Source organism: Papio anubis, chromosome 3 (assembly GCF_008728515.1).
Source record: "Papio anubis isolate 15944 chromosome 3, Panubis1.0, whole genome shotgun sequence".
NCBI classification, from domain to species: domain Eukaryota; kingdom Metazoa; phylum Chordata; class Mammalia; order Primates; family Cercopithecidae; genus Papio; species Papio anubis.
Genome location: NC_044978.1, coordinates 122,072,904 through 122,088,588, shown reverse-complemented (window position 1 = coordinate 122,088,588; position 15,685 = coordinate 122,072,904). Strand labels below are relative to the sequence as shown.

Below are 15,685 nucleotides of genomic sequence, written 5' to 3'. Positions count from 1 at the left end.
AAATCCACTTGAGGTCAGGAGAAAAAGGGCGCTACTCGGCTGCAGGTGTGACAACTGCCAACTGCCTTGTCAGTTACAACTGGAGATAATAAAGAGAGAGAACTAACCCCATGACCAGTCAAATGTATTAATTATACAATGTAAACATAATGAAGACGTGGCATGAGCCCCACATCTAGGCACTATGGGAGGTAACTATGTGACCCAATAAACTGCCATGACACCATTTTACTCACAGTAAAGTCTATGGGCATATTTTCTACAAACCAGTCTGATTTGGAGGCAACTCTGGAATTCTTCTCATTTGGTGGTAACTGTCTGATGAACCCTCTAATTCAGATCTTTGATGGGCCCACACCATAGAAGCACATCTGTCAGAAACTGTGTCCTTAAAACAGCAGCGTCCTCAGAGAGACCAACAAATTCTGGGGTGAATTCCCCCTAAACACCCCAGTCTGCCATCCATGCCTGTTCCTGCCCACAGGTGATATTGAAAACCATTTCACAGGACACAGTAGAGGAAGTGTATACGGTCACTGCTTCACTTGTATCAGACTGCAGTTACTAAAACAAGGGAATTGAATTTCCAACCCATCACTCTAACAGCTTCTGCAAGGATTAATGTCCCATCCAAAAAGCCCCATCTGTGCAGTAAGGCATCTGCATCTGACCTTCCTGCCTGCAATCAAAAAAAGAGAGGCTGACCTCAAATATGTTGAAATAGGGAGCGTGTATCTGTTAATTGCTTAAAAACAGTGCCTATTCTGGAGCCTATCCCTCAGATTCCTCCTGCTACTACTCAGTAAGTAAATTCTTGTTTGTCACTATTGCAATTACAGTAAAGAGTCTTTAAATATACGACTCATTAAGAGTCACAAGGAAAGAAGAGAGGCCCAGGATACATTTACGTTAGGCTGTTTCAGATTACTGATGTATAATAAGTACGTGAGTTGGGGGTGGGGGCACAGATGGAATTCCAGTTGTTTGTATATATGCCACCTTGCTAATAAACGCAGTGAATTAGCACTGTAAACAAGCAAATTAATAAACACATTACAAGGCAGCCTGAAAAATGGAGTATTAGCTCCAGCTGAAATAAATGCATTTATTGTTTTTAAGCAAGCAGAAGACTCCATTTGTTTTCTAAATATGCACAGCATGTAGACATGCTAGAAATTTAAACAGATAAAAAATTAATATTTTGACTCAGCAGCTGTAGAATCTTCTAATATGTCACCCTGCAGCTGTGAGGAAATTGCATGTGGTCATCACTATATGATGCTTTCTTCAAATCACAAAGGCTCTGCTTCAAGGATCAGTGAGGATTACCCACAATCATGATGGATGGAAGCACATGGCAGTGAAATAATTTATTTCACATCTTTGGAGCAAAATCAAAAAAGCTTGAAGATATTAAAGTAAATGTGTACTGTCGACACAATGGCTTTGGATGTTGGTTTTATGGAGCAGTGACTCCTTAGCTGATAAATAATGACCTATAAAGACAAATTTAGACACACAGTGAGATTTTTAATAATGTCCTGTCAGTCCATTAGGTTCTTAATGCAACCACATTAAGTGCATTTGGAAGCGGTTAAAATAATCAGCACTTGTAGCTGTTCTTCGTCAGGTGAAAAAGAAATGATTTCATGCCAAAACTCAGGGCCTTTAAAGGGCATCGAATTTGAATTCTAATGCCACTTTTAAAATTGATGGGTTTCTGCTTGTGAGATAAGTACGACAGGAATCCAGAAAATAATATACAGATGACAGAAGAAAAAAAATCCTATCTCTTTCCCTTTTGATCATTACTTTGTGCTCAGTCCACCCGTAAGCTCTTAGAAATCATGTATTCTTTTTAGAGGCTTTGAGTTAGTACAAAAGCTACAAAACAAAACAAAACCAACCAACCAAGTGAGACTTCTTTCTTCAGTGTCTGTGGCTATTGCTTTACTCTTAAAATACTAACCAAAGAAAACATGACAACAGAATGACCTTCATGTTATAGGGCAGTGATTTCTACTCAGTGTTGACAAACTCACCAATGTGTTGGGAAGGCTGCTGTAGGAGCCAAGGAAACAGCTTGAAGTGGGGAGGGTAGGGGGAGGTGGCAAGTGGCAGTGTCAAATGTAAAAGCAAAGCTCTAGGTTTTGGTGCCAGCTTGCACTGCCAACAAGGTGTCAGGAATATCACTCTTACCATGTATCTTGAAGTTTTGTATCCAATTTATGTTTTACTCGGTTTAGCTCCACAGTAGAAAACAGTTCACTTCAATTAACATTTATGGCAAGTCAGCTGAGTATGAGGCACTGTGGAAGGTACTATAGGGTTGAATCAGACTTGAATCCTTCTCTCAAGATGCTTAGGGATGGCAAACACACACACACATACACATCCCAAATGCAACAGGTGTCAAGGATCAGAGAATATTTTATCCAAAGTGAATAAGAGGAACTTGACCTTGAGTGTTCATTTGATGTTTGCAGATGGTGCCAGATGAGGACATCCTTGTTAGTAGGGAAGAACATGTAACAGCACAGAGGCACACGGGAACGGAGCAGTGTGGCGTGGGGAAGAAAACCAGCATGGCTGGAGCTTTGGACGTTCACAGGGGAACCAAGGAAATCAGGGACCTTGAAAATCAGGGTGAAGGATTTACAGCTAATGCAATGGGCAATGGGAAGGCATCGACAAGTTTTGAGTGTCAAAGAGTGTTTTATAAACCAAAGTTGATATTCAAGAAAGGTCTCCTCCTCCTCTTGGGAAGGACTAGGAGAGCTTTAGTGAGGAAGAGCCTCTAGCAGAAAGAGAAAAATGTGTCTGTCGTCTGAGAAAGAAGAGCCTGGGGTTTTTGCAGCGGAAACAGAGATATGCCATATCTATGAGATACGGCAGTGATTCCAATATGGAAGACGGGTTGCCAAGAAGCAAAGGTAACACAATGGTTTTGAATCGTGCCAATTGAAAAATCAGTAGTAGATGGAAAAGGAAGTCAAGAGAAGGAAGAAAAGCACCTGTGGAGGTAGGAGGGATGAAGATGAAGGATTTTCTTTGGAGTTTTCCTGTGATCAGATGTCCAGCAGGTAGAGAGAAATGAGGATCTGGAGGGGATTATCACACATACTTGGGATGAAATCTAAGGAGAAAATAGAAATGAAGATTTAAGTTGTGAAAGACACAAGGGCCCTGGAGGCAAGCAGATGGGGGAGGAAAAGGAGCAGGAAAAATGAAGAGAAAAGGAGGGAGATGAATGTGTAAGCAGAAGAGGAAACACCTGACTGGAGAGATCAGCTCAGGAAGGCAGATGGGCTCTGGGACACTGGAGAAGGAGCTCCCCGGGGCAGAATGAGGGAGCTCCTTTCTCAAAGGAAGGAAAAAGAGGTAATAGAAGAGAAAGATATTTGAGAAGAAAAGGTGAGGTTTGTTTGTTTTGTTTTATCAGATAATATAAATCTTCTAAACAAAAAAAAGGAAAGCAGAGTTGTAGACTGAGAGTGAAATGAGAGCGTAGGGAGTGCGTGGGAAGGCCATGAGGGTCAAAACCACAAAGCATCAAAAAGAAGTGAATACGATGATGTCGAGAAGCAGAGAGGGTCTCATGGAAACTAGATCAGTGATGAAGGCTGATGACACAGTGATCACATATGTGCCCTCTGAAGTGTATTCCTTGGATTCAGAGCCCAGCTCCAGGGCTTACTAGCTGTGACACTTTGGGTAAGTGGGTTAACATCTCTAATCTCATCACTAATCTTACCTTGGCCTGTAAAATGCAGATGGTACTAATCACAGTACCAACTTCCTGTGCTTGCAGACAGAATTAAGTGACATAATATATGTGACGAACTGGTACACAATGAGTGTTCAATAAACATGGGTTATTATTCCTTATCTGTAGTGGGCCCAATCAGAATTGACATTGATGCTGATGCTCATGTTTGCAATCAGTTCCCTGTTTTTACCTATTAAAAGTAAGCCACAGAAATTCACAGGTGTGTAAAAGCAGGTAAATGTAGCCTTAGCAGTTTTGCTACCTTCAGTACTGAAGAAGATAACCTGTAAGTCTCAATTCAGCTGTGTTCTTTCAACATACACCCACAGAAACCTTCTCTGCAATTCAAGCCCTGACCTAGAGTTATTAGGAAGAAACAGCAATCCTGACTTCATTGGGAGCTTTTACAAGCTGAAAGCTTACAGGTAAGGTCCTTCTCTCATTATGAAAGCTAAGGAAGGTATTGTTTGGTAAAAGTCACATGAAGGAGAAAATACAATTTTTTTATTATTATTATTTAGGAAGGACTCAATTTAAGCATAGGTCATGTTCTTTTTCCCTGAAAGGAAAAGCTCAAAAAAAAAAATGCCTTGAAATATTCAATCATCCCTTTGCAGACACACGGATCTCTTAAATAAAACAAAATTTGGGAGAACAAGGAAGAGACAATCATTGAAAGTTCTGTAGAGAGGGTGGATATGCAATTTACGGTTCAAGCAATAAGAGATAGGGTGACAAATGAGAAATAAGAAAAGAAAGTACATTACAAAAAAAGAAGATAAGGAAAATAAAGAAGCAAGTGTTAAAAAAAAATAGAAGACACAAGCAAATTGAAAAAAATGCAGAGATAGAAGAACAGGACTAGATGGAATAAAGAGAAAGGTGAAAAAGAAGCGATAAGAACCAAAATATGACTCACACTAAGAAGAAAGATCCTGTTGTAATTATCATATGAGGCATTAGAAGAGGATTAGACATGAGGACAGCTGATTCAAGTCCTTAATTCTACCCAACAGTTCTTGAGGACCATCCAAGTGCTAGCTTGGCACTCTACTGAGTCTTAATTCACCAGTCAACAAAATGGGAATTACTAGCATTTCCAGTTCTTCAGGGGGGCTTCTGGGGATGATTAAAGGAGAAGATCCATGAGAAAATGCTTTGAAAATTATAAAACTTCATAAACACACCATTACTAGTATTAGTAATGATATGAAACACATATCTAATCACAGCTGTAGCCTTGGAAGTCATGGACCAACCAGTAAATCTATCTCCTGTTTTTTACGGCCCAGATCCACAACAGGAAAATGGCCAAGTTAAGTTACTCAAACACAACGGAAAATGACTTAGGCATTAAAAATGACAATTATTTAGATTCTTCCAATATTTGCCAACATATGGAAATACGTCATTTAAAGTGATATTTTAGAGAACAGAACAAAGAAATATAGTAGCTGTTGACTACAACTGAAAACAATGCATGTATGTATATATTGAAAAAGAAAGTAAATGTGGAATGATATAAATTATTAAAATTTAGTATGCATTAATGTTTGTCTTTGAAGTTTATTCATTTAATAAGGATCAAATACAATGGGAATGCACATGGCAGTCTAAATCAGCTTCCTTAGCATTTAAAACAGACCAGCAAGTTCGTGCAATGTTTCCCAACAATGCCTCTCCAAACCATTCTATTTATCACACTGATTTTTAATTCGCCAATCAAGTAATCCACCTACCAATCTGCTTTTTAATTCACCAACCAAAAAAAAAAATACAAAAATCATTCTTGAACCCTGATTGTGTGCAAGCAATTGTACTTGCATCATGGAGTACAAAATGGTTGAGTATGTGGACTCTGGAATCACATTCTCTGGGTTCAAATCTTGGATCAATCATTCCTGACTTTTATCATTTGGAGTCAGTACTTAACCTCTCTTAGCCAGTTTCAGTTTCCTTATATGTAAAAATGGGGATAAAATTAGTACCTACCTTCGAGGATCATTGTGAATGTTAAATGGCAAAATACATTCAAAGCAATTAGCACAGCACTTTTCATACGATAAGCCCTCAGAACTGGCACCTATTATTAGATACCCATGAAAAGATCACTCACAGAGAACGTGAGCTGATCAAAGCCCAAGTGCTAGGTAAATGGCAGAAATAATCAGCATACTAGAAATTCTAACAGGGGAGATGCCAAGAAGAAGCTGGTCCTGGAGGGGAGGGGATCTGAGCCAGGCACTGAGGGATGGATGGGTAGGATTTGGTGATCAAAATAAGGCAACAACTGCTACATGTTTAAAGCTTATGGCTCTTTTCTTCCTTTCCTTTCCACTTATAACTGCAGAAGCAGCCACAGCAAGATGTAGGGCGGTGCCAATCCACCTCCCCCGCACGGTAGAAGCTGCTTTAAAACAGAACTGGCTCTCACTTCTCTGGCTTGCAGTCACTGTGTCTGGAGGGGAGACAGAGAGCTGGTGCTCTGGCTCATATAGGGCTCCCTCCCGGTACTTAATTATGTTCAACTTGAACTGGGGTTTTCCCCCACGTTATTCAGTGTTGCAGTTGTATCAGCTTATTCCGAAATAAAGATGTGTTGCTCTTTAACTTTGAGCAATTTTACTTTTTCACCACATTTTTTGGGCCCTTCTTTCAGAAATGGTGATAATAAATGGGAAAAATCATGGAAAGGACTCAAAAGTGTTTATGATGTGGAAGAAAAATGTTAACAGCAATGCTCTTCAGCAGGCAAAAAGGTGGCAAACACATACCTCCTTGGGTGACCCCTCTGCCTGCCCACAGAGAAAAGAAAGAAGGAAGGGTAGAAGGGAGAGAGGGAGAGAGGGAGGGATGGAGGGAAGTCAGTTGGTCCACAACCTGTGTACGGGTTCATAATTTTCTTTTACCTTTAGTAGGTGCAAACCAATTGTTCCAAGTATTAAATCAGTTAGTTCAGAACTTCCAAAATATTGTTCTGCATACTACTGGCTAACCCTGTAAGAGGCTATAATAAAGGGAAGGGGTCCTCAGTGCTTGGGAAATGATGTTCAGCCATCTTCATCTTAAAGATTCACAGCGCACATATGTATTTTTAAGGTTCTCAGAAATCCTGCAATAAAGAAAGTTGCTTACCTTTACATAACCGAGTCAACCCCAAATTTATCTGGCCAGGAGGTTTTTTTGTTTTTGTTTTTGTTTTTGTTACATGTAACACCTATTAACCATTGTTTAGAATTTGAGTTCTGCGGAATAGGAATACAGTATGAAAATACTCAAAGTAATATTTCTTTACTGATACTTGTCTTCTTTTGCTTACATTCTCACACAGATTTGTGGAAAGAGAAAACCTGCATTTAAAAAAATGCTTCATAAACACTAACAATTTTTTAATCCCCCAGATTTTCACTACCCCCCCCAAAAAAACAACTATTTTAATTTTTCAGGTCTTCCCCTCTGCAATATTACCCTTGATATTATCTTCTTTCTGTATAAGAACTCAAAAACACAGCCGTCACATCAGGCAGTCCACAAAACTCAAAGCATTTTTTAAAGAAACGCATTTGCATGTGGACATTCCCCCTCCCCACCCCAGGTTTTTTATCTGTTTTCCTTTTAATTCTTACCCTATTCTATGAACAAGAGAAAGCTTTTAGCTGAGAAAAAGAAATGAAGAAAGCACCTTAGCCTTTGGAGTTTTCTGTTAATGTTGTTGAGATGTGGGCCAAAAAAAAAAAAAATCAATCTATGGCAGAAGAAAACCTGGCTTTCCATAGCATATAACCATGTCTCCCGCAATTATGCAAAGCTGCCTCTCACCTCAGTTCATTTATCTTTGTTGAAAACCTTCAGCTGTGGCCTAAATCTCACATACTTTATATTTGCTTTGATAGACTTGGAGGAAGAAACCCCACACATATGCCATCTTCATACGTGAGACACACTGAGGTTACTGGACCTGCTCCCAGGATGGGTTTACTCTTGTCAGTGTGCTAGATTCTGTCATTTTCTTTTTTAAACAGCTAAAGTACAATTATGAGGTCTCCGATGATGATCTCAGGTATGAGTCAAATAGAGAACGCATCCTGAGAGGAAACCCTGCCACTCTGGAGGCGCTCGGACATACACAGAAGAGCGGGCAGAGACGGTCCTCCTCTGGGACTTCCTATGAGCTAGGACTTCCCAAGGACACGGAGAGGACATTCCACTGTCGGCCCCGAACAAGGTAGATTATCCTCAGCTTTGCCTGTCATCACATGGTTTCTCCTAATACCCTCCTGAGTTTAGATAAAAGTCACCTAAACATTCTATGAGGTTAACTATGACCTGACTGAGGGAATACTTTAGTTAAAAACAATTCCAGGACTTTCAGTTCAGGTCAACGCTGAGAAAGGAGACAAGCTCCTGGTAGCTATAGTAAGAAACCTGTCCACTTATACCTTTAACCTCCTCCTAGAGAGACACTCTGGGATGTCCAACTGTCACCCCAAATTCAACTTGGCCACATTCAAGCACACTGTTTTCCTCACTGCCTCTTAGATCTATTCCTACCCTTGGTAAATGGTACTCCCACCCCTCGAATTTCTGTGACCAGAAACGTGGAAACTATCTGCAAAATTCCTTCTCCCTTACCCCCCAGGGCTGAGGGAGCACCAACCTCTGTTGCTTCTATTACGTTAAATCATATGAAATTGCCACTTGGACCATTTTGCAGACAAAACAGCAATCTGAGATGAGTCAACCTAACATACTATTAATACCCAGTGAAATCATGACCCCTTCTCTTTATCCCCTCAGCAGCATTCTCATTAAAGGATTTCTGTCATCTGGATTACTGTGGTTACCTCCTAAAGAACTTTCTGCTTCAGTCTTTTCTTCCAAGCCATATTCCGCAGATCCTTCTCTTCACAGAAATGCAATCGTGACACTTCCCAGAACCTTCAAGGCATCCCCACAGGTGTGCCAAGGCCCTACAGACCAGTCCTGCTCCCTCCTACTTCAACTCCCACCACTCTCACAGGACTCACCTCTTTATGGGTGTCTCAATACATAATCCTCTTTGGCCCATTTTCTGAACTGTTCTGCCTCCAAAGCTCCAAACTCTTCTAATTCTCACTAGCTTTAAAATCACCTCAGTTGTGACATCCTCCGGAAAGCTTTCATACCCACTCCACACACTCATATACACAGCCTCCAGTGTGGGTCAGGGTCCTGTCCCACAGGCTCATCTCATATCCTGTGCTGTGCACAGAGTACCACAGCAATATTACACTAAACACCCACTCCCTTCTGTTATGGGCTGAATTAGTCCCCCCCCCAAATTCATGTGTTGAGGCCCTATCCCAGTACCTCAGAATGTCTGAAGTTGGATATAGGGTCTTTAAGGAGGTAATTAAGTTAAAATAAGGATATTAAGGGATGGGTCCTGATCCAGTGTGACCAATATAGTTATAAGAAGAGAAGATTAGAACATGCAGAGAGAACCAGGGGCACATGTGCACAGAGGAGCCAGCAAGAGGGCCGTCATCTGCAAGCTAAGGAGAGTGGCCTCCGAGGAAGCCAAGCCTGCGGGCACCTTGATCATGGACTTCCAGCCTCCAAAACTTGGGGAAAATAAATTTCCATTGTTTCAGCCACTCAGTCTGTGATATTTTGGTATGGCAACCCTAGCAAACTAACACCTTCATTCACTAAAGAGTCCATTTCTCGTATACAAGCACCATATCTGATTTGTCTTTACATCCCCGGAGTCCAGCACAATGCCTGGCATGGAGCAAGGGCTTGACAAATGTTTGATGACTCTACATGAGTGAATGCATTGCAGTGCTACAGAGGAAAGTAGGGGTGTTTAGAAAAGTCATACACTTAGTGAAAAAGTAAACTTTGGTGTCAGCACAGTTCTCTGAAACTTCAATAACTGAAATTACTGATCAAACTTTTCTATAATAAATACTATTACACCAGTCTTTAATCAACAAATGATTTCTAAGCACCAGACAATGGTTACCTCATTTAAAACCATTATTTAATATACCCGATTCCCAGGACAACCAAGATTTTCCTTTTCAGCTTATTTTGTTAGGACCTGCTCTTCTAGGGTTGGGGACTCCAGAGTTGTTTAGCTCAGTCCAATGATTCTCATTCTAAAGGTTCCCTATTAGCCTTAAAAAATTAATGCAAGTCCTAATCACCTAATTTACTATCAAAGAACACTCCGGACATTAGAGAGAACAGAGCTCATTAAAAATTAAATTTTTCGAATCTCCTTATATAAACATGTATTTTTTAAATATGCCCTAGCATAAAATTTTTAGGGCCCACATTCTGAGTTAGATTTTAAATAAAAAAGCCATCATGAAGGATATAATTCAGGTCCTACCTTCTAACTGTTCGCCCTGACTCTAATCTCTCCTTGTGTTAGTCCATTTTCCATGCAGCTTGCAGGTTTCTTGCCTTAAGACACCCTTAGTCAAGCTACAGTCCTCTCCAAAATTCTCGTGGCCCTATTGCTCACAAGATCTAATCAAAACTTCTTGGCCTGAAACTTTGAGCTCTCTATACTCTGGTTTGAATTTAATTTTCCCAACCATTTTATCTAATATGCTTTAATACCAACCATGCTTTTCATCCAGGTTAGACGACTCACTAGTCATGAGTGGCCCATGTGCTATACCTGCTGGGCCTGTCTCCTGGTGAAACCGGCTCAGAAAGCCCAGCAGAGCTCCCTCTGTCTCACAGGATCCTGGTTATTCTTCTGGAAGTATTTTGGGTCCCCCCCCGGCCCCCGCATAATGCCTTCCATATCCTGTTACTTCTCCCTACCTTGAACTCCTACAGCCCTTATTACTGGTTGGTGTTACTGTCCCTAAATTGCTCTGTACTATTTGTTAGCTATGCTTGTGTCTTTGGTTCACCTCCTTAAGTAGCCTGGAAGACCTCTGTATCCCCCTCAAACATCAACTTGGCACCTTGTGCTCAGTGGGTTCTCAGTAAATATCTACCAATATGCTTTAGCCATGTAGGGAGCCATTTAATTCTCAGAGTAGCTGCTCCTCCATGTCCTAAAGTGATAATAAGTAGCTAAACTCAAACATACAAACTGTAATAACAGCCCCTTCCATCCCCAAATTCTCTTTCGGGGGTGGGCACTACTATCTCCCATTTTTCCCACTTTCCAAGACAGTCCTGACTACGACGGACATCGCTAGCAACAGACTCACATCCTACAGCTCATAGGGATTCTGATTAGTCTTAATCCTGGACTCTGAATTTCCACTTTTTGTTGCACCTAAAATGCTTGCACAGTCTCTACACTTGGGCTTCTGCTCTGAATCCAGCATTCTGGGCTGCAGTCCTTTGCTTGACAGTTTGGTTTTCTTAGGATATAGACCTTAATACCAAAATGTCTAGTCTTTGCTGTCATGTGCAAAAATAAATGGCTCACCTAGACCATGGTACCACCAGCCACAGGGAGCACAGCCACTGATTTGCTGTGCCCCACTCCACCCTCAATCCACCAGACCGAACAGCTGAGATTTTGGCGCCATCCCAGACTGAATGTGCCTGCTGGATACTGTGATCTAGACAACTGACCACACCTCCTCCCTGCCCCAAGACAAACCTGACGGCCAGGTCGACCTCTCAGCATGCTTTCTCACCTTTCCCATTTGCCCAGTAGTATCCCAGGATCCACCCAGTTCAGCCCTTCTGAGCTGAGGCAATAGCTGGTAAAGGCAAAGCTTTACAAGTTTGTCCCAGAGTTTGAAAAAGTGGGTCAAGAAATATACAATAACTCATTACCCAGTAAATTCTTCTCCCCAGTCTCTAGGCTCTTTGGTGGTGGAGTCATTGTCTCCTTCATCTTTTTCTGTATTCTGAGCATTTGACCATTAGTAGGCACTCAAAAATACACATTTGTTGTCTGACTAGATAGATGAACATAAATGTCTGGTTCCAACATTATTCAAATTTTAGACTGCTTTCCTATTTTTTTTTTTTTAAGATCTGAGTTCTAAAATGAGGAAGAAAAAAAAATCCCATCTCCGAAGGCAACTGATCTACTTTAAGGTTAATCTCTCTAAAATTTTGTGTCTAGGGCTGATGGCAAAGGTTCTCCACAGCAAGAAGCAGGACAAAATGCAGACAAGAGAAAGGAAGTCTTGGAGTGACTTATTTTCAAAACACTTTTTGCTATCTTAAGAAGAAGTTCTGAATGCATATAAAGGTGCTATTATCATCCCTTCATTCTTCATTAATATGAGAGTCTGAGATTTTCAGGATTTGCAAGAGTATTATTAGAAGTTCCATTTCAATCCACAAGTATTTACTAAATGCCCAAGGGGAAGCAGTAACATGAGTTTCCAGACATGAGACAAATGTCTCCTATAAAAGAGCTCATAATCTGAGGACAAAGAGCCCCCTTAAGCCTGGTATGAAGAGCCCTGGCAGCTGCCCAGTGATTTCTGAGGAGTCCACAGGAGTTTCACTCACCAGCACAGTATCCCACGAGGTTAAGGAACTGCTCTTCCCTGCAGCTGGTCCTGCAGTTACCATTGGTAAGAGAGACGTGAGGGTAACAGGAGATGCAGTCAGACTCCAACGGCCCACGGCACTGCCTGCAGGTTGGGTGACATTCTGGCAGGGGGACGAAAACCAGGATTGGAATTAGCAGCTCAGCATTTATATGTGTGAAGTATTTAATGCACTCCACAAATTACACTAAGAGCAGACCTCCAACTTTAATCATCTTTAGAAGATTCCTGAGCAAGCCTGGCACAGCCTTGGACCTGACCTAGGGACTGCATTTCTGATGTCAAGGGGACTACAGCCCGTGAACACAATACGGAATCTAGAACTATAAATATGTGAGCCATCGGCCACACATTGTAGAGGGACCAGCATGATCATCCCCATTGTGTAATGAAGGAAGTTCAAATCACAGTTACAGAGCAGAAATAAGAGTGGTAAGACTTCCTGACCCTAACATACCATGACTCAGAGAATGAGTGGGACAGGGAGAAGAAGGGGACATTTTGCTTCTCAGAAATTTCTAGCAGATGAAGGGGGAATCCATGCACAGCAAACTATACTGCAACTTCTGTCTAGAGTCAGTGGCCATCCAGGCCCTCCCTTCAAGCCACCACCACTGGGATGCTTATTTTATCAGCAATACTTAATTAAAATACAAAAAACAGAAAAAAGTCCTCTTTCTGGAGGGTATCGTGAGCTGCCTCTGAAGTTCAATTCCTTAGAGGCAAAGTTATGCCAAAGCAATGTCTTCTCCAGAAAAACCACCAAATTAACAAGAGGTATGACACTGAAACAAACCAAGTGAGTCACGGTAAGGTGTAAGCAATAAGGATAAGGGTGGCAAAGAATCAAAGGCGGCTGCAGCTGCAGCTGCACTGACGCTGCCAAGGGAGCAGCAGGAGCAAGCACATGGAAGCAGATTTAAGAACTTCTCTGTCAAGGGCAAGGAGGTCTAAGCAGGTCTGAGTCCAAAAGGAGGAGATGTGAGGGGCTGGAGCTGGGTAGATCTTGCAGGAACTGATGAATTCCATCCTGGCACGCGGCTGGTGGGAAGCAAAGGCACAGATTTCGAGTAAAGTCAACTGCCTCTCGATTCTGGCAAGAGGCCAAGAGAAGATTAGGAGTTATTTAAGAGAAAAAAAAAAAAAAGCAAGCAAGCAAGAAAATGAACTGCTGATTAGAAAGATAGCACTCTCGCCCCTTCTACATTCCTGAGGCTCTCAATGTTGAAAGCGCCTGTCCAAAAGATATAGCATTCTCTGGATGATTTCCAACACCCAGTTTTTCCTCCCTATCAGAATATTTCCAGTGACCTGGGTGCCCTGCTGCTCATGGTACCATCCATCTGCTGGCTTCCAGCAGACAGAGGCATGGACTGAGAAGAGCTAGAGCTACCCAGACTTTCCTCCCCTAAACAATTTTATACACACAAAAACCAGCTGGGCTAGGATGAAAGCACCTAAGGATAGAAACAGCTCTCAAGGGCAATCCTAATGACAAAGAAACCAGGAACATTCCCCCACTGAGCTTGACAGAGTATTTAAAGTAAAGCAACTCACCAGGGGACTGCAGAGATTAAAAAGACACTTAGAAAATGGCAAAAAATTCCAGAACAAATGTAATATTGATCTTCAGTCATCAGCTAAATTTGTGTTCATTCTAAATTGCTTCTTTGAAGTTTAAGGCTAGATGAATGTAACAAATATTAATTTATTTTAAAAACGTCATAAGTTCATTATATTTACTGACTCCAGAAATACTTGCAATATAATTTCATATCAGTGGGCTTTTTCCTATCAGCTGGCCCCAACAGTCTATTTTTTAGAAATAAAATAATGATAGAATTTTTTTTTCCTGTATATACAAAAAAAAAACAACAACACACAGCGCTACAATAAAGTCCTTAAATTTTAGTATTCCGTCAATCCCAACAAAATTCTGTACTAATCCCAACTAGTAATTTTCAGAATTTCTGTCACTGAAACATAAAGGTGATCTTAAAAAACACACTGGACTGACATGTTAAAGTAAGAAGCAAATACCTCCATCTCCTTTTGCTCTATTCTGCTGTAGCCCGGGAAAGTGGGGCTGGTAAGTGCACAGTTACCTGTGCCAAATGCTTGATTCCATACAAGTACATTAGCACCAAGGTAGCTTGTCTCCATGATGAAGATCATCAAATCCATCCCTAATTTTGTGCATAAGCCATTCCTCCACTGAGAGGTGTATTCCATTCCTTCACCCACTCAAATATGGGTTATCTTGCTTTGACCAACAGAATATAGCAGAAGTGACAGTGAGGTTAGGTGATAGGCAGCTTGTAGTTTCTGCTTAGGTCTCTTGAAATACTCATTCCAGGAGAAGACAGCTGACACATAAGAAGATGGACTAGCTGAGATTGCCATGCTGTGAGGAAGTACAATTAGCCACGAGAAGAGGCCTCATTGAGTAAGAGATTGTTGACCAACCCAGGTGACAGACATGTCAATGAAGAGCCCACCTGCAGGATCTGAAGAAAGAGCTGCCCGGCAATCCTCAGAACTGGGAAATATAACAATTGTTGTCTAATGCCACAAATTTGGGGTGGTTTATTATGCAACAATTGATAACCAGAGCAGTACCTCATTAAGAGGGAGAAAGTAAAAGATCTTCCTAGTGTCCTCAAGTGTCCCAGTTGCTAAATTTCATTTCTTATGTGAAAGGAAATGGAGTCAGATGCAGTGACTAACACCTGTAATCCCAGGACTTTGGGATGCTAAAGAGGCAGGATTGCTTGAGGCCAGGAGTTCAGGACAAGTCTGGGAACAAAGTGAGACCCTGTCTCTACAAAAAGTTAAGAAAAAATTAGTTGGGCATGGTGATGTATGTCTACAGTTCCAGCTACTTGAGAGGCTAAGGTAGGAGGATCACTAGAGCCCAGGAGTTCAAGGCTGCAGTGAGCTATGATCATGCCACTTCACTCCATCCTGGATGACAGAGTGAGAATCCATCTCTTAAAAAAAAAGAAAAAGAAATAGAATAGTATGCAGCCATGAAAACAATAAATATACACATATGTATCTGTACATATAACTTTTTATCACATAGAAAATTGCTTATGACTTTATATTTTGAAAAAAATATAAAAAAGTATAGCTCTAATTTATTCTCAATTATGTAACAGCATGCATAAAAAGTAGGTCAAAAAGGAATCTATCACCAGGGTAAAACTTATTGCTTCTAAGATGTGGTATAATCAGTTGTCTTTATCCCCAAACCCCCATTTATTTTTCCTAGTCTGAACTTTCGATCCCTCTACAATGAGTACATATTTTTTTAATAATCAGAAACATAAACTTTAAAACTTTTTTAAAAAGCCACAGGCTGGGTACAGTAGCTCTCATCTGT

The 15,685-nt window shown here is 41.0% G+C and overlaps 1 protein-coding gene and 1 long non-coding RNA gene across 6 annotated transcripts in view; both read right to left on the bottom strand.

The window, feature by feature from the left end:
- Nucleotides 1-15,685, bottom strand: part of FRAS1 (Fraser extracellular matrix complex subunit 1) — a 453,697-nt gene that overhangs the window by 202,376 nt on the left and 235,636 nt on the right. For 4 of the 5 annotated variants that reach the window (XM_031664538.1, XM_031664536.1, XM_031664537.1 and 1 more), the window contains exon 20: nt 12,260-12,403. In XM_031664538.1, coding sequence (XP_031520398.1) covers nt 12,260-12,403 — 144 coding nt within the window. Of the gene's footprint in view, nt 1-12,259; nt 12,404-12,499; nt 14,319-15,685 lie in introns of those variants that run through there. The other variant, XM_031664540.1, reaches the window with a different exon arrangement.
- LOC110743268 lies at nt 1,064-12,251 on the bottom strand. Its single transcript, XR_002522052.2, has 2 exons — nt 2,200-12,251; nt 1,064-1,496 (listed from the first exon to the last, which is right to left on the bottom strand). It is a non-coding gene; the product is annotated as an uncharacterized LOC110743268 (long non-coding RNA).